The sequence below is a fragment of the Thalassophryne amazonica genome, chromosome 22, assembly GCF_902500255.1.
Source record: "Thalassophryne amazonica chromosome 22, fThaAma1.1, whole genome shotgun sequence".
Lineage (NCBI taxonomy): Eukaryota > Metazoa > Chordata > Actinopteri > Batrachoidiformes > Batrachoididae > Thalassophryne > Thalassophryne amazonica.
Window position 1 is genome coordinate 5,794,212 of NC_047124.1, and position 19,909 is coordinate 5,814,120.

Here is a 19,909-nt window from a genome sequence, read left to right on the forward strand (position 1 = left end):
ATAAATTGGAATTGAGTTATAGAGTGATGGAGTATATTGTAGAGTAATGGAGTAAATTGGAATAGAGTGATGGTGGTGCATGGTAAAGTAGAGTAGCGTGACTAGTATACTGTAGTAGAGCGAAGTGGAGTAGAGTGCCGTGTATACTATTGTGCAGTAATGGGATAATATCAAACTACAGATATTATATTAGATTAGATTAGATTAGATTAGATTAGATTAGATAGAACTTTAATGATCCCTTGGGAAGACTCCCTCAGGGAAATTTAGGATGGGGTAATACTGGAGTAAGTGACAGAGTGATATTGGAGTGTAGCAATACATTGAAGTAATAATGGAGTACAATGATGGCATAATATTACTGTCATAATACATATTACTGGCATAATATTGGAATACAGTGAGGAGTAATATTGTAGTTTTCCAGCATCCTGACTGGCTGGTGACTAAAAATCGGCCATCTTGAATTGTAGAGGCAGGACGGATTGATGTGGTGAGCTGCTTTTATTATTATTATTATTTTTATTTTTAACCATATTTATTTGTTAAAGTTAGGCATGAAGAAAATACTAGTTTCTAATTGCACGGTAGCTGAAAGGTAAAGATTTCCGACTTTCAAACCGCGGTGTGTTTCAGTGCCTTTGTGTTGAGGCTGAGCAGGCCTGAAACCGGGAGGCTAAAGTAGCTCCTCAGCCGCTCTCTGGCCCTTCGAGACGGGAGTCTAAAGTGGCTCCTCGGTCGCTATCTGCGCTCTCCAAGCCGGGAGGCTAAGTTTACTTCTTAGCCGCTTCCCCGCACTTTGTTTCTGTCGGTCGCCTCTCCTTATTACGGGCCTTTTCTCTGTTTGTCTCAGTTTTAGGATTCTTTATGCTGCTGTTAGCCGAGATCAGACTGTTAGCTGTTATGCTAACATTCCCATTAATTTGTATGGAAGGAGCTGCTAGCCACAGCTAACGGGGAACCTAAATTACATTGAACCTGCACAGACTAAAACTGATTGAAAAAGATAAGAATGTTGCGAAGCAGTAGCTGAATCACCGTTTTGTTTTGTTTTGGTTTTTAAATGTGATGGTTTTTGCACAGTTAGCTTTAGTGCTAGCTGTTTGCGACAGTGCTCCATGGTGTACGTTAGCGTGATTTTAACAACTGTTTACGGCTGCCAGTGCACAGCTTACTGGTTTCTACCAACAAACTGGTCTGTGACCATTATCACCAACTTGTACGTCACAAATAGGGATTTTTAGTATTCAGCATACACTTTATAAATCACTGCACACACATGTTCACTTCAGATCAGAACCACATTGCTAAAAGGGAATATAAATATGGAAACAGCAGCATTTCTGCTGATGTTTGCTACAATTAAGCTTCAGTGTTTCTTTTTGAAAATGTGTAAAAACATGCTGTGAATGGATTTCCTCATCTTTGTGTAAGACAATGTTGAACAGAGAGCAGGTTGATGGTTTCACTGCAGTGAAGGTAGTTTAACAGCTGCAACAGTTTTAATAATGTTATAGTAGTGATAGATGTTGTACATGGGGGTTCAGTTTGTCACATAGTAAATGGAACAGGTCTTTAGGAAGCAGCAAAGTTTGTGCAGTCCACGGGTATGACTGAAATGACTGATTCAGATGGGCAGAGTGAGACATGGATGAGGTCGATGACATGCACTGGAAGAAATACATTCACTGAAAAATGGCTCCAGTAGGTTTTTGCCGGTTTCTCGTAATCGGTTTGTTGTCTATGCTGTTGTTTCCTCAGGTGGCACGCAAAATGTTTGGTGCCAACAGAAAGAAGTTTATGGAGAGCAGTGTTGACAGCGAATATGTGGACGAGCCCAGCCTCTACTACAGCCAGCAGTCCATGTTCGCCCCACACCGCACAGACAAAGATGTAAGATCAATGTTTTACTTTGATCCTCAACATCGCAGGCATTTAAAAAAAATTAAAGCTGTAACCTGTAGTCACAATGGGCCACTGGTTTTCAGGGTCCTCCTCACCAATCCACAACAGGGAGCTGTGCCCTGTTACTGCTACTTGCCAGCCTCTAGGTTTTTTTTTTTTTCATGAATGTAAATTTATTGAAGATAAGTGAATAAATAAATAAAACACATTTTCACTTAATGGAAGATTCTGCTTTTCAGGCATTTTGTATTTCATTCCCCCTCTCTCTACAATGAAGAGTTCTGGTACAATTACATCATTCATTACATCATATTATTCAGTGCTTCATCTTGGTACATGGAATGAGCTTCGTGGTCCTTTATACCTGTTAATTAAAAATCCTGGGGAGGAACACCCTGCTTTTATTCTGGAAGGATAGTAGCTATAATTGTTATTTTGCAATCATCCTGCTAATTTAGCTGCATAATAATGAGCTGGAGAAAGACACAAGTAGAAGGGTACTGTGTGAGTGTGTACAAACTCTGGCAAAAAGTAGTCGCAGGAGGTTCATCCAGGGTTTTTATATTGTGGTAAATAAACAAATCCCAATTTTTTATTTATTTATTTTTTTCAGCTGTTGAACACTCTGGCTCAGTGAAACATACAAAAAACTAATTTAATTAGTGTGACTATTAATATTTAATATTTCTGAAAATGTGTGGTAGAAATTTTAAAAACTTTGTGCCATGCAAAGCTGATTGGAGCTGTTATTGGAGATAGTGGAGAATATTGTTTTTCATAAGTGAAGTCTTCAAAAAACTCCATGTGTCATAGTGTAAACAAGGAGCAACAACATACTGAGTGTGTGATTTTTGATGATTTTTCCTGAATTTTTTCCTCAACATTTACTGATTTGTAGTTTTTGCTTGATTTTGACAGAAATATGACATTGATTACAGTAATTAAATTTAGTTTGTTTGAGGTTTGTTTTCTGTGTGAGGTGATTCCATCATTTTTGCTTCCTCAACCAAGGTTAAACATACAAAGTGCCACTATCTCATTTGCACACACTGTCTTTTTGTTGTTGCTCCAACAACAAAAAGATCAATGTAATGCTGATTCAGTAAATGATCTTTGTGAATTTGCAGGTTTCTGTTGCAGGTTTCTGCTTTTTTAAGATTGTTTATATGACAGTGTCATCTCCAGCAGCTCATCCTGTCAATGTGTGACCCTTATGCTACTAAAGTACAGAGCTGTGAACCCGGTCAGGGTTTGGCAGAATAAGGCACTAATAAACACAGTAGTATGTTATCACAAGCTCTGATTCTGATGGTTTTTCTGGAATGTCCATCTTGTATCCTCACACCTCACTGGGCCTTTCCAGCGGCCAAAGTACTCCTGTCAGTAGATGATTTTGTCAGCCGTTCTTTGATCCATATTCTGTCGTACAAAAGTGAACTGAAAGTCACATGTGCTTGTGTTTCCTCAGATGCTGTCATCATCCTCGGCTTCCTCTACGGGTCAGCTGTCACAGCTCGGGGCCAGTTTGTACGGTCCGCAGAGTAAGAACAATATTTACACATCCTTATACCTGTTTGTTTTATTTATATTCCATTAGCATGTATTTATTAAAGTTGTAGTGTTGCCTTTGTCTATGCCTGTTGGAAAATGTGCCATCACAGATGCACGTGTTTGTTATTGTGGCACCGTAAGTATGTTTCCACCACAGGAACTAAATCCTTACCTCAGAACTACCCAGCAGATAGATACTAGTTCCAACTGCTGGCTCAGTTCTTGAGAGCAGTTGAAATCTCCAGAGTTTGTGAGAATCTGGGGACAATATTAAGAGCAGTGGTGCAGTTTGATGAACGAGTGTTTCACCGATTACTAAAACAGACTACGTATCATTTATTATTGAACTGAGAAAGAGTGATGGGTACTACTGGAGCTCAAGCGTGGAGCTCCTAGAAAATAGTCTGGCCATACCATTGAGCCAGTTTAGTGGCCTAAGTGACTTTGCAACTTGCCTGTACACTGATCTAGCCCCAGTGTGTCACCCAGTGGACTCGCTCACATCAAAATAAAATTAATGATATTTAGAAAGTAGTTTGAAGATGGATTAATCTGTGAAAATGTTGTAAATATGTATCTTCCATCAGGTACTTTGGGGTTTCCTATTCGTGGATTGAACAGCAGTGCGGCCCCTCCATTAAGTCGAAGCAGCCTGAACCAATCCGCTAACCAGCTCACTGGTCATTCCGGTTCACCCAGCACCGGCACGCTGAACACACCTCCATCGCCAAGCAGGTACTGTGCATTCAGATAAGTTAACAGAGAGATGGCAGCTGGGCTCATTCACTCTGAAATCAACTTTTTTTCCCCATTTTCCCAAATTACTGCAGAGACATGATACATCATCACGACAGTCATGTAATAATACAAAGAAAAACAGCGATTAGAGTCACACACCATAAAAATATCAGCTGTTTTCGATCATGTGATGTAGACAAAGCTATTGCCACCCTGTGGTGATTGTCCTAAACTGCAAGTTCGTGATTACTTATTGCCACATAGTGAAGGTTCAGTAATGTCGGCTTAAAAAGTTGCATTAAAAACAAAAAAGTTTTGCCAGAATTAGCAGGCTGAAGGACTCTGGCTTTTTCTTTTGTATCAGATGTGGGTCGCTTTCATATGTGATCTAAGAGCCGAGTTGTGTCCGATCTCGAATGATCTGACTGCTGTGAAAACGCTTGATGTCTGGAGCCAATATAGAGTGTTAGTATCCTCACTATTTGTGGTATTTGTGTCTGAATCTGAATGCCAGGTCTAGTTCCAATCCTTTTATGGTTTGTATTCCTGGTGACACCCAAACATTTTCATAAAGTCTGGTGAAATCAGTTCACTGAGTTTTTAAGTAATCCATCAAATAAACCAAACAGACAAAAACAAACCTACTTTGTGGAAATAAAGTTGAATTTTTCTTTTTTAACATTTTGTGCTGAATGTTTTTTGTTTGTGTTTCTGTGTCTGCAGGGGAATCCTGCCCATGAGCAGCCGGCTGAACCACAGTCAGCAGGTTGGGGGCAGCACGGGGCAGGTGGGTGGCATAGGAGGAGGAGACAGAGGAGGGGGAGGAAGGAGCGGCAGCATGGGGAGCCCGAGTCGGTCGTCACCAAGTATCATCTGCATGCCCAAACAGCAGCAATCACGGCAGCCTTTCACTATTAACAGGTAACAAGACGTGACACTTTAAACACAAGCATTTCATCCCAAAACATGATTTAACTTTTATGTTAGATTGAACATCTGAGTGTCTAAATGTGTGAAACACCAAAGTGGCTCTTTGATGCTCTGATTGATCATATGCTGTGATCTTCATGAGATCAGCAGATGTCTTGATTAAAGAACTTGAGAATTGACTAACAGTAAAAATCATTGATAAAGTGATTATAAAAATTATGAGTTGCAGTCCTATGGTAGTTTTCTGTGGGTGTTCTTAAAAACCAGCTTGAATTTGAAGTACATATTAAACTTGTTGCTTATTATTAAATGAAAGGTGGAGTACAGGCTGTGAAAATGTAAAGGGATTAGAGTAAAAAATAGTTTGGAGCTGGGTGAATAAACGAGTCTATTGACATCCGCCCCTGTGATGATTTCACTTGATTTTTTTTTTTTTTTTTTTTGAGGTTTGTTTTGTGTGTTTTTGACAGTATGTCAGGGTTTGGAGTGAACAGGAATCCAGGATTCAACATGAACAACTCTCTGTCCAACAACATCTTTAATGGCACTGGTAGTAATAATAATAATAATAATAATAAAGTCAGGATTACAGTTTTACTTTTAAATCCAGTTTGTTTTTATGTTGGTGTGTTTAAATGCCATTTTGTTTCTCTTTGCTTTGGTTCCTGTTCACAGACGGCAGTGAGAATGTGACCGGGCTAGACCTGTCAGACTTCCCTGCCTTGGCAGACAGGAGTCGACGGGATGGAGGTTCGAACCCTACGCCGCTGCTCAACCCGCTGGCCGGGCGGGCGCCCTACGGTAAGACACAGTGTGTTTTCATTCTGGCTAAAAGCTCGCATGAGGAAGGTTTGGTGTAGAATCGTGATACTGGATCTGAATCACAATTCTATCCACAGATTTAGTTGAACTTGTGTGATCACCCAGGTACAGCAGCATACAGAATTAATAACCTTTAAAAAATGGATCCTATAATAATAATAACCTAAAACCTAATTGTTAAATACCAAGTAGCATTAGCACCTGAATAGTTGCATGTAGTCATAGTAGTACAAGTGCAGAGTACAGTCTAAGGCAAGGAATTGCTAAAGCTGACAGCCTCTGGGAAGAAGCTGCTCTTTAGCTTTGTTCTTCTGACTCTGGGGGTATTTGGGTGAATGGTTCTTGTGCTGGGTGGGATCTTTCAGGATACATGATGCTCTGCTTCTGCATCTGCTCACATAAAAGTCCTCCAAGGAAAAGAGGCTGCTGCTGGTTGTTTTGTTTTTTGTTTTTTGAGCAGTTTTAACCACTTGTTGTAATGCCGTGCTGTCAGCTGCAGAGTTGTTCTCATACCAAACGGTCGTTTTGACCATTGGGGTTTTTCTGTAATTATTGTATGGCTTTTGCCTTGCAATATAAAGCGCCTTGGGGCAACTGTCGTTGTGATTTGGCGCTATATAAATAAAATTGATTTGATTTGAATGGTAGGAAGCCCTACCATTAATTAATGCTTCGATCTTAAATATGATCAATCTATCTTTATTAGTTGGCTATGTACCACAGGCTTTTAAGGTGGCAGTAATTAAACCATTACTTAAAAAGCCATCACTTGACCCAGCTATCTTAGCTAATTATAGGCCAATCTCCAACCTTCCTTTTCTCTCAAAAATTCTTGAAAGGGTAGTTGTAAAACAGCTAACTGATCATCTGCAGAGGAATGGTCTATTTGAAGAGTTTCAGTCAGGTTTTAGAATTCATCATAGTACAGAAACAGCATTAGTGAAGGTTAGAAATGATCTTCTTATGGCCTCAGACAGTGGACTCATCTCTGTGCTTGTTCTGTTAGACCTCAGTGCTGCTTTTGATACTGTTGACCATAAAATTTTATTACAGAGATTAGAGCATGCCATAGGTATTAAAGGCACTGCGCTGCGGTGGTTTGAATCATATTTATATAATAGATTACAATTTGTTCATGTAAATGGGGAATCTTCTTCACAGACTAAGGTTAATTATGGAGTTCCACAAGGTTCTGTGCTAGGACCAATTTTATTCACTTTATACATGTTTCCCTTAGGCAGTATTATTAGACGGCATTGCTTAAATTTTTATTGTTACGCAGATGATACCCAGCTTTATCTATCCATGAAGCCAGAGGACACACCAATTAGCTAAACTGCAGGATTGTCTTACAGACATAAAGACATAGATGACCTCTAATTTCCTGCTTTTAAACTCAGATAAAACTGAAGTTATTGTACTTGACCCCACAAATCTTAGAAACATGGTGTCTAACCAGATCCTTACTCTGCATGGCATTACCCTGACCTCTAGTAATACTGTGAGAAATCTTGGAGTCATTTTTGATCAGGATATGTCATTCAATGCGCATATTAAACAAATATGTAGGACTGCTTTTTTGCATTTGCGCAATATCTCTAAAATTAGAAAGGTCTTGTCTCAGAGTGATGCTGAAAAACTAATTCATGCATTTATTTCCTCTAGGCTGGACTATTGTAATTCATTATTATCAGGTTGTCCTAAAAGTTCCCTGAAAAGCCTTCAGTTAATTCAAAATGCTGCAGCTAGAGTGCTAACAGGGACTAGAAGGAGAGAGCATATCTCACCCATATTGGCCTGTCTTCATTGGCTTCCTGTTAATTCTACAACCCCTGGCAAAAAAATATGGAATCACCAGCCTCAGAGGATGTTCATTCAGTTGTTTAATTTTGTAGAAAAAAGCAGATCACAGACATGACACAAACTAAAGTAATTTCAAATGGCAACTTTCTGGCTTTAAGAAACACTATAAGAAATCAAGGAAAAAAAATTGTGGCAGTCAGTAACGGTTACTTTTTTAGACCAAGCATAGGGGAAAAAATATGGACTCACTCAATTCTGAGGAAAAAATTATGGAATCACGCTGTAAATTTTCATCCCCAAAACTAACACCTGCATCAAATCAGATCTGCTCGTTAGTCTGCATCTAAAAAGGAGTGAACACACCTTGGAGAGCTGTTGCACCAAGTGGACTGACAGGAACGAATGGGAGGAAACTGGAGTCAACGCGTGACCGAACTGTAAGAAACCGCCTAAAGAAAATGGGATTTACATACAGAAAAGCTAAACGAAAGCCATCATTAACACCTAAACAGAAAAAAACAAGGTTACAATGGGCTAAGGAAAAGCAATCGTGGACTGTGGATGACTGGATGAAAGTCATATTCAGTGATGAATCTCGAATCTGCATTGGGCAAGGTGATAATGCTGGAACTTTTGTTTGGTGCCGTTCCAATGAGATTTATAAAGATGACTGCCTGAAGAGAACATGTAAATTTCCACAGTCATTGATGATATGGGGTTGCATGTCAGGTAAAGGCACTGGGGAGATGGCTGTCATTACATCATCAATAAATGCACAAGTTTATGTTGATATTTTGGACACTTTTCTTATCCCATCAATTGAAAGGATGTTTGGGGATGATGAAATCATTTTTCAAGATGATAATGCGTCTTGCCATAGAGCAAAAACTGTGAAAACATTCCTTGCAAAAAGACACATACGGTCAATGTCATGGCCTGCAAATAGTCCGGATCTTAATCCAATTGAAAATTGTTGGTGGAAGTTGAAGAAAATGGTCCATGACAAGGTTCCAACCTGCAAAGCTGATCTGGCAACAGCAATCAGAGAAAGTTGGAGCCAGATTGTTTGTCACTCATTAAGTCCATGCCTCAGAGACTGCAAGCTGTTATAAAAGCCAGAGGTGGTGCAACAAAATACTAGTGATGTGTTGGAGCGTTCTTTTGTTTTTCATGATTCCATAATTTTTTCCTCAGAATTGAGTGATTCCATATTTTTTTTCCCTCTGCTTGGTCTAAAAAAGTAACCGTTACTGACTGCCACAATTTTTTTTCCTGATTTCTTATAGTGTTTCTTAAAGCCAGAAAGTTGCCATTTGAAATGACTTTAGTTTTATGTCATGTCTGTGATCTGCTTTTTTTCTACAAAATTAAACAACTGAATGAACATCCTCCTAGGCTGGTGATTCCATAATTTTTGCCAGGGGTTGTAGAATAGAATTTAAAATTCTTCTTCTTACTTATAAGGTTTTGAATAATCAGGTCCCATCTTATCTTAGGGACCTCATAGTACCATATCACCCCAATAGAGCGCTTCGCTCTCAGACTGCAGGCTTACTTGTAGTTCCTAGGGATTGTAAGAGTAGAATGGGAGGCAGAGCCTTCAGCTTTCAGGCTCCTCTCCTGTGGAACCAGCTCCCAATTCAGATCAGGGAGACAGACACCCTCTCTACTTTTAAGATTAGGCTTAAAACTTTCCTTTTTGCTAAAGCTTATAGTTAGGGCTGGATCAGGTGACCCTGAACCATCCCTTAGTTATGCTGCTATAGACTTAGACTGCTGGGGGGTTCCCATGATGCACTGAGTGTTTCTTTCTCTTTTTGCTCTGTATGCACCACTGCATTTAATCATTAGTGATTGATCTCTGCTCCCCTCCACAGCATGTCTTTTTCCTGGTTCTCTCCCTTAGCCCCAACCAGTCCCAGCAGAAGACTGCCCCTCCCTGAGCCTGGTTCTGCTGGAGGTTTCTTCCTGTTAAAAGGGAGTTTTTCCTTCCCAATGTTGCCAAGTGCTTGCTCACAGGGGGTTGTTTTGACCGTTGGGGTTTTTCCGTAATTATTGTATGGCCTTGCCTTACAATATAAGGCGCCTTGGGGCAACTGTTTGTTGTGATTTGGTGCTATATAAATAAAATTGATTGATTGATTTGATTTATGGAGGACGTCCGTATGCTCTCCGCCACACACCAGTAAAAAAGACGTCAGCTGGCTGAGGCCTCCTCAAAAGTACAGGTGTTGGTGGGTCTTCTTAATAATCAATCAACTTCAATCAACTTTTTTCTTGTATAGCGCCAAATCACAACAAACAGTTGCCCCAAGGCGCTCCACATTGCAAGGCAAGGCCATACAATAATTATGAAACACAGTCTACGTCTAAAGCAACATAACCAAGGGATGGTCCAGGGTCACCCGATCCAGCCCTAACTATAAGCTTTAGCAAGGAACTACAAGTAAGCCCGCAGTCTGAGAGCGAAGCGCTCTAATGGGGTAATATGGTACTACGAGGTCCCTAAGATAAGATGGGACCTGATTATTCAAAACCTTATAAGTAAGAAGAAGAATTTTAAATTCTATTCTAGCATTAACAGGAAGCCAATGAAGGGAGGCCAACACGGGTGAGATATGCTCTCTCCTGCTAGTCCCCGTCAGTACTCTAGCTGCAGCATTCTGAACCAACTGAAGGCTTTTTAGGGAACTTTTAGGACAACCTGATAATAATGAATTACAATAGTCCAGCCTAGAGGAAATAAATGCATGAATTAGTTTTTCAGCATCACTCTGAGACAAGACCTTTCTGATTTTAGAGATATTGCGTAAATGCAAAAAGGCAGTCCTACATATTTGTTTAATATGCGCTTTGAATGACATATCCTGATCAAAAATAACTCCAAGATTTCTCACAGTATTACTAGAGATCAGGGAAATGCCATCCAGAGTAACGATCTGGTTAGACACCATGCTTCTAAGATTTGTGGGGCCAAGTACAATAACTTCAGTTTTATCTGAGTTTAAAAGCAGGAAATTAGAGGTCATCCATGTCTTTATGTCTGTAAGACAATCCTGCAGTTTAGCTAATTGGTGCGTATCCTCTGGCTTCATGGATAGATAAAGCTGGGTATCAGCTGCGTAACAATGAAAATTTAAGCAAAATTTAAGCCGCAATAATGCAGGCTTTATTTTGAAAGTCCTGACTGGAAGTAGAGCGTTGTCTCTCTGCTGCTCAAATTCCTTTTTCCCCACTATTTTTTAATCTACACTCAAAGATTTCAAATTAAGATCCTCTGAAAAGCAGAGCAAAGATGTTGCTGTTAATCTTGTTTTGGTGTATATGAAGTACTTTGAGTGAAAGATGCTGTTAGATAAAGTTTATTATTTTTAATAAAGGGTTGAAATGTTGGATTAAATTGCGTTATGCTAACAATCCTCTTCTACACATTTCCTAGTCGGTATGGTAACCAAGCCATCTAGTGAGCAGTCGCAGGACTTCTCCATCCACAATGAAGATTTCCCAGCTCTCCCAGGGCCAAACTACCAAACAAAAGACTCCTCCAGCACCAGTGATGACAGCAAAACAGTGAGCAAAAGTCTGGGTGGTATCACCCTGTCTGTCACTTTGTCAGTTTGATCACAGATCTGTAATTCCACAAACCATGCTTCTTTTTTTCTTCGTTATTATTTTTGTGTGTGAGAGAGAGATTAATTGTTTTAATTCTGTCCAATCAGAATCTAAACTCATCAGGGAAACTTGCCTCTAACTCAGATGGTCCAAAGTTCCCCGGCGATAAGAGCGCCGTGGTCCAGAGCAACAACAACCAGAAGAAAGGCATTCAAGTTCTACCCGATGGTGAGACACAAACCTGTTTATTTGTAGAGACCATTTTAAAAAATAAAGACAGCTTCAAGGACGTCGCACGTCTTTATGATTGTGTGTTGCAGGCCGTGTTACCAACATCCCTGTTGGCATGGTAACGGACCAGTTTGGAATGATTGGCTTGTTGACATTCATTCGTGCAGCAGAGACGGACCCCGGAATGGTCCACCTGGCTCTGGGCTCTGACCTCACCACGCTCGGCCTCAACCTCAACTCCCCAGAGTACGGCGCTCAGTCACATTTTGGTATTTCTATACTCACGAGGACTCACAATGACATCATCTTATCACTAATCCTGAACCTGGGGCTGCTTGTGACATAGAGGCACGCGCATGTTTGCTGTTAACTCCGCGGTGCCGTGCGTGATGTCATGCGCATGTCAGTGTTTGTGCTTGGCCTCGAATATTAATGAGGAACAGATGTGAGTTTTTAGACCTGTGATGACTTTGAGGCACGCGGGGGGGGTGGGGGGGGTGGTGCTGCTGTAACACAGGAACAATGAAGAAAAAAAAGAGTCCACTGCTGCAACAACACAATGAAAACAGTCAGACTAAGAAAATCAGATTATGTACTTAGAAGTTTTTGTATAACTTACAGAAGGAAACGTTCTTAATTAGCAGAAAGTTCTCTTGATGTGACGTTCTGTCTATAGGGATCTCCTGTCTGGCTGTCTGAGACTCCATGTATTCCATCGGTACAAGATTAGTCTGCATAAGTTCAAAAAAATCTGTGGCACTTTCATCTTCGTCTTAATACTGGTGACCTGTGAAGAGACGCGAGCAAAGTGGAGTCTTACTGGCTCGTATTATCACACAGTTGAGTTTCTTGACGTCCTTCTGGGTTTGACTGTTCTGGTCTAAGTTGGTGTCTCTTTCTTTGTCAGGAATCTGTATCCTAAATTTGCGTCTCCATGGGCGTCGGCGCCATGTCGGCCGCAGGACATAGGTGAGTCTGAGTTCTTCAGGGTAAAAAAAACGCACCACATGTGACATAATAATGGTCTGTCTCCATGGTAACAGCTTTAGGATTAGAAAGACACTTTTTATTTCCGTCGGGTGAATGGACACAGAAATGATGCGGATGCCCTCAAAGGGGTACGAGTGTAAAACCTGCTCGCACGTCCTCTGCTGTTAAAGACCAGCTTCATTTATTTTCTCATTTCTTTTGCATGGCTCCTGCAGACTTCCACGTGCCCTCAGAGTACCTGACAAACATCCATATTCGGGACAAGGTATGTTAAATTCTGCAGGTATATAGGTGGTGGTGGGGGGGGTTGTATTTCTGAGTGTTATAAATGTACGCATTCATGGTTTTCTCTCATCTTAAAAACAAAAGAAACCGTAGATGTTTCATTTTTCCATTTTACGCCGTCCTGTCTCCAGTTAGCAGCCATTAAGTTGTCTCGTTATGGTGAAGATCTGCTGTTTTATCTCTACTATATGAATGGAGGAGACCTGTTACAACTCCTGGCTGCTGTGGAACTGTGAGTACACACACACACACACACACACACACACTGTTGTTTATGTGGAGGATTTTACTTGTGTTAGTTCAGGGTCAGTCCATAGTTTGGTTCCCGTTGGCAGGTTTGGTTGGATCCCAAGGATTAGTACTTCTGTTTAGTTCTTTACTGATGTTGACTCTGAATTTCCAAAGTAGAGGCAGATATTTGAATTCAACCTTGTGATACACGCAGAAAAACACACATTTTGCCACAATTCCCTATTTGTGGAATTCTGTGTATCCTGTCCTCTCTTAGTTATCTAAAAACCAGTTGAACTGACCAGTCTGTCTCTGTTTATCCAGCTTCAACAGGGACTGGCGATACCATAAAGAGGAGCGGGTTTGGATCACCCGGGCGCCGGGCATGGAGCCAACGCTGAAGACCAACGCCTACGAGAGAGGGACCTACTACTTTTTTGACTGCCTCAACTGGAGGAAGGTGGCCAAGGTGACCGCTTGTATTTCTGATTCTGATCACATTTTATTACAAATATCTGTAAAAATATGGCTTGTTGTGTGGTTCCTTCTCCTAAAGGACCATCTCATATGTCTGTGCTCCAGTATATCTGTTCAGAGAAATTATCGTATGATAATTTAATTTTGCTTGTAAAAGTGTTAGCGCTTTTAGCAGATAGGGGTTTTTTCCTCCTCGACCATCGACCTGCTGATTCTTTGACGCTTATTAACCGTGATGACTTTATGATTGTTTCATCTTTTCTCTGTTCTTTTTCCTCTCTGCACTTCTTTTGTTCTTTCTTTTCTTTGATCTTTCTTTTTTCCCCCTTTTTCTTGCTCATTTTTGTTTCTTCCTTCCTGCTTAAATCCAGGAGTTTCATCTGGAGTACGACAAACTAGAAGAAAGACCTCACGTTCCTTCCACCTTTAACTACAACCCTGCCCAGCAAGCTTTCTGATTGGTCTTCTCTCTTTCATGCCAGCCTGTGATTGGCCCTCTTGGCTCATCAATCATCATCTACCTGAAGACGCCGTAATGTTGGTCGTCGGTTGCAGCCTTTGGGTTTCCTGGAGGTCTTTTTTTTTTTTTTAGGGCCACTCAGTTAGAATCTAGCCAATAAGAACACGGGATGTGAGTGTCAGCCACACCCCTCACCTCTGAATAGACTTTAAATTTTTTGTCTTTTTTTTTTTTTTTACCTCATTCTTTTGTTGGCCGGCCTCTGTATGTTTGGTTATTTGTTACAGAGACAAAAACATTGTCAGGTTTCTGTTCGGTCGTATAAATACAGATTATTTTGTTTTTTATTTTAACAAGAGCCAGATTTTAAATCAGAACACTGGATAAATCAGCCATCGGGATTCATCTTGTCACGCTTAAAAAAGAAAAAAGAGGTTTTTTGTTGTTGTTGTTTTTTAAATTAGGTTTCGTACCAGCACACAGCAAGAAAATGTGATGAACGTTGTAGCACTATTTTATAATAACAGAGGACACTTTTATTTTTTCTTTCGGAGGGTTGTTGGTGTTACTGGGTGACGTTTGACACAACGCAGTCGAGTCTTGTTTTAAAGACTCGTCCAGTTGGTTTTTCACTGCAGCTTATTGATCGCTCATAACAGGAGCTCCCCCCCATTCGTCGCTCGCTGGTGTGACTTGGACTTTTTTTTTAATTGACTGTTAATATTTTTTACCAATCAGATTAAAGTTAAGATTATTAATAAAGTTTTGTGCTGCTGTCAGCAGTAATCAAAAGTAGAAAAGTCCTCGTTAGAGGGAGTCCCTCGTCCACCTGCCTACCACAGAGATGACTATAAAGATCTATTGTTTAGAAATATTTGTGCGTCCAAAACAAAAATATGGTTTATGTTCCAAACCAGAATTGAGCTTTTCACCAGTTTCTATAAAAATGTGATGATTTGGTTTTGAGGAATAAACAGGTTGTGTTAGTAATTTGACAGCAAAATATTTGGAATAAATCTGCATAAAATTTATTTTAATTTCCTGTGATTATTGGAGCAATCTGATGATCACAAACCGTCTTGATACCGCTGACCTTTAACGCAATGGAAGGAAATGGAATCCAAAATGGGGACTAGTAATCCATCTTGGAATATAATCTGTTCCAAAGAATATGTACTGAATACTGCAAAGGCATTAACATCAAGTACCTGTGAACTTGTTATTCTGGTTGGGAACTGAACAAGTAAATTGATTAACCAAGTCCAGCTGCCACAGTGGAGCCTCAAGCCAGTTAGCGTGTCTAGTTAGCATGTAGATGCCTAAAACCTGTGCTTGGTGATCTTGTTTGCAGGCAACTGACATGTTTTTGCTAATGTGTTTATTGCGCAAGATGGGGCGGGTATGCAGTTACTGATTTTACGAAATAACCTCAGAAAACATGCAGAATCTGCTGTTGCTAGCTTTGGTAAATTGGCGGGCCGAAAAATCACATATATTGCACAAATGTGATGTCAATGCCAAGTTAATAATATTATTAACTGGGAGGTACCTTGTTTACAAATAAGCTAAATAAGCTACATGCTAAACTAGCTTAGCATCTTTGGTACATTACTAGCAAAGATGCTAACATGGCAATAAATTGACAGCTTTTTGATGGTGATGTATTTGCAGTGTCCCACAAATGGTGGTAAATTTTATTGATCTGTTTTTGAACTGTTTAATGTATCGATTAGCCTAACGTGGCTAGCTACAGTGAAGGCCATTTTGGCCTTTGTTGACGTTGGTTACGTTAGAAGTCAGCAGCTTGTGATTGTTTGTCAACATCGCTGTGTAAAAAGCAGCAACCTTGTTGCTTGTTTGAAGATGACGCAGAATCGAGGAACCCAAGTGCTCACCGTCGCCTTCGTCGATAGAATAACGTTTAACAGACGAAACGTGTCAGCGCATTGCTGCCTTTTTGTCCAAATTTCTCTTTATTTTCTCCCCTCACCGTTCGGCTGTTGCTCAGTTCATTCATACAAGTTTTTTTTTTTTTTTTTCTTCTCACGTTGATTTGTGCCGTACCAATGTGTCCTGATGTGGAAGCTGTGTGAATTTTAGTCCACATGATCCAGATGATTCCCGCTGGCCACCACTACGTGATGCAAACAGACTTTGAGTGGCCATAGAAACCACCGCTATGCTTATAGGGGACCACGACCGACTCCACTGCCTCCGCAAGCTTTTTGATGAAAATCTGTAACGGTGATGTCACCACGACTACAGGGGCCAGGTTGTTCACACTGGGACAGTAGCAAGCCAAGGATATGCCCACAACCCACGTGACCTGTTTGCGAGGATTTGACTGGAGGACTGAGGCACTTGGCCGTTGGCTGTTTTGTTAAATATGGCAGCTAGTGTTTTAATAGGAAAATAAAAAATATTCTGGTAATGAAAGTGAGCAATGAGTCCCGTCTGGTTTTTAGTTCCTCTGTGTTTTTCAGCCCTGGCGAGTTCACTGAAGGTTCTTGGTGCCTTCATGTCAGAAGACATCATGTGGTGAGTATTTTGTCAGAAGACATCATGTGGTGAGTATTTAAGTCCCATGAACAAGTGGATCCAGAATTTTTGAGGGTGGGGTCTTTAACCTTTATCTGATCTTTACTGTGTGAATGTTAACGTCTCAGTCAGAACAAAAGTCGCTCAGACAGAAAATACAAAAATGTTACATCACACGAAAGACCAAACATACTATTGCATTAAAAAAATAAAGTGTTTCAGGTGCTTGACCACATGATGGCGCTGTCTGACATGGTCGTTCAGTTGAACTCTCAGTTTAGCATTACAGAGATTATTAGTTACCAACCAGCTGTTTTTGTTTGTTTTCCCCATTATATTGTAATGTTGCAACTGCAAATTTTTGCATTTTATCAAACAATGTCAACTTCATTATTATTTATTTTTACAAACATCTAAAATCAGAAAAGCAATAAACAAAGATAATAAAATGTCACTGAAGTACTAAAGGTACTAAAAGCCATTAAAATAAATAAGTAAATGAATCAGTGCTGCGTTCTGTTTAGGAGTATTGATGATTCGGGGGGGGTCAGGGTAGAGATCAAGAAGGAAAGTTTCTGGAGCACAGCTTTGGATCCGTACAAGTCTGGAACCACCACCACCAACAAAAAGACTCACGGTACCACAGGAACTGCGGAGTCTATTTAAAAAAAAAAAGCAAAAAAAAAAAAAAGCTTGGTATTAAACTATCTTTACGTCACTGAGGAAGGAGGCCCAAATTTAACACCCAGGAATGAAACTTTAGTTCTGAAGGTCCAACAGAACCTTAGGATCACAAGTAAGTAGCCAGATGGAGGCATCAGATAGAAATGTGACATCATCCGCCTTTGGAGAGCACTCATATCACCATGACAACCAACAAGGAATCTGAAATGGTTACAGCTTCAGCTCCCTTTCACTTGGGTCCTCACAACAGATCTGATTTGGATCTGCATGTTGATTTAGCACAAGTTTTGCGTAAGTCCATATTGCATGGAGAATGGGCGGGGGTGGTTTCGAACCTGGAACCTTCTTCTCTGAAAACATGCATACTAATCTCACTAAAAGGCATCTTTATTTTATAAGAACCTGTTTAAAAATATGTTCAAGTATAAGTTCCAAACGTATTCAAATAAAGACAAAATGTATGCTGTGCACAGTTTTAGTCCTGAATTTTCAATGAATCATCACCTTTACACTGCTCTGGAGAATACAGGAGATGATTACTAGTACTGCAAGTAGCCACTAGAGGACAGTAGAGCCAATTTGGCTTCACTTTTACTCACTCTGTGTAATGTGTCCCCACTCCCAAAATGTTTACAGCCACATTTTAAACTGTACTTTATTCAAATGTTTATATTCCCATGTGTGTGTGTGTGTGTGTGTGTATATATATATATTTAAACACATTTTTTGTGTGTATGGTGTATAAGATGTCTCGTTTTTCTTTTTTACTGTGTACAGTAGCCCCGATTTGCCCCCCCATGACAATAAAGACTATTCTACAACCCCGGGCAAAAATGGAATCACCGACCTCGGAGGATGTTCGTTCAGTTGTTTAATTTTGTAGAAAAAAAGCAGATCAGACATGACACAAAACTAAAGTAATTTCAAATGGCAACTTTCTGGCTTTAAGAAACACTATAAGAAATCAGGAAAAATAATTGTGGCAGTCAGTAACGGTTACTTTTTTAGACCAAGCAGAGGGAAAAAAATATGGACTCACTCAATTCTGAGGAATAAATTATGGAATCACCCTGTAAATTTAAAAAGGAGTGATCACACCTTGGAGAGCTGTTGCACCAAGTGGACTGACATGAATCATGGCTCCAACACGAGAGATGTCAACTGAAACAAAGGAGAGGATTATCAAACTCTTAAAAGAGGGTAAATCATCACGCAATGTTGCAAAAGATGTTGGTTGTTCACAGTCAGCTGTGTCTAAACGCTGGAACAAATACAAACAACATGGGAAGGTTGTTAAAGGCAAACATACTGGTAGACCAAGGAAGACATCAAAGCGTCAAGACAGAAAACTTAAAACAATATGTCTCAAAAATTGAAAATGCACAACAAAACAAATGGGAGGAAACTGGAGTCAACGTCTGTGACCGAACTGTAAGAAACCGCCTAAAGGAAATGGGATTTACATACAGAAAAGCTAAACAAAAGCCATCATTAACACCTAAACAGAAAAAAACAAGGTTACAATGGGCTAAGGAAAAGCAATCGTGGACTGTGGATGACTGGATGAAAGTCATATTCAATGATGAATCTCGAATCTGCATTGGGCAAGGTGATGATGCTGGAACTTTTGTTTGGTGCCGTTCCAATGAGATTTATAAAGATGACTGCCTGAAGAGAACATGTAAATTTCCACAGTCATTGATGATATGGGGCTGCATGTCAGGTAAAGGCACTGGGGAGATGGCTGTCATTACATCATCAATAAATGCACAAGTTTATGTTGATATTTTGGACACTTTTTATCCCATCAATTGAAAGGATGTTTGGGGATGATGAAATTATTTTTCAAGATGATAATGCATCTTGCTATAGAGCAAAAACTGTGAAAACATTCCTTGCAAAAAGACACATAGGGTCAGTGTCATGGCCTGCAAATAGTCCGGATCTTAATCCAATTGAAAATCTTTGGTGGAAGTTGAAGAAAATGGTCCATGACAAGGCTCCAACATGCAAAGCTGATCTGGCAACAGCAATCAGAGAAAGTTGGAGCCACATTGATGAAGAGTACTGTTTGTCACTCATTAAGTCCATGCCTCAGAGACTGCAAGCTGTTATAAAAGCCAGAGGTGGTGCAACAAAATACTACTGATGTGTTGGAGCGTTCTTTTGTTTTTCATGATTCCATAATTTTTTCCTCAGAATTGAGTGATTCCAGCTTACAGCTATGAAAAATAATAAACATATGATGGATTATCTGCAAAAAAAAAAAAAAAAGTTTCACATTTTGGGAATTTGTTTTTAATGCTGTGTCAGAATGAAGTGACCTGAGTCAGACTCAGGAAGGTTAGAACTGTGTTGTTGGCTTTTGTCTTTCATGGTTTGGAGAATAACTGAAGTTATCGTCACAGTTGAAAACACAACACGTGGCAGGTCTTTCTGATTACACTGAAGGAGATATGACACCTTTGGGTGCCTGAACACCTGAGTGGAAAATGTAACTCCCAGCTCAGACACCTCGGCATGCTCTCCACATGAACATAAATTAAATGTCAAAAGTGCAGCCGCGGAGACTGGATCATTAATTTTTACTGGTACAGAATTTTCCCACACGTCATTCATAATGAGCACAAAATCATCAGGGTTCATCTGTGT

General features: G+C 40.1%; 1 protein-coding gene across 1 annotated transcript; it reads left to right on the forward strand.

Annotated features, from left to right (window-relative positions):
• The first annotated feature begins 417 nt into the window (after nt 1-417).
• Nucleotides 418-16,475, forward strand: LOC117503906 (CCR4-NOT transcription complex subunit 2-like). The gene is made up of 15 exons (XM_034163191.1): nt 418-493; nt 1,762-1,893; nt 3,374-3,446; nt 4,044-4,191; nt 4,918-5,115; nt 5,595-5,674; nt 5,800-5,925; nt 11,189-11,319; nt 11,469-11,589; nt 11,682-11,838; nt 12,500-12,561; nt 12,798-12,847; nt 12,999-13,099; nt 13,423-13,567; nt 13,947-16,475. The coding sequence occupies exons 2-15, from the start codon at nt 1,774-1,776 to the stop codon at nt 14,031-14,033; spliced, it is 1,599 nt and encodes a 532-aa protein (XP_034019082.1). The 5' UTR covers nt 418-493; nt 1,762-1,773; the 3' UTR covers nt 14,034-16,475.
• Nucleotides 16,476-19,909: the final 3,434 nt, after the last annotated feature.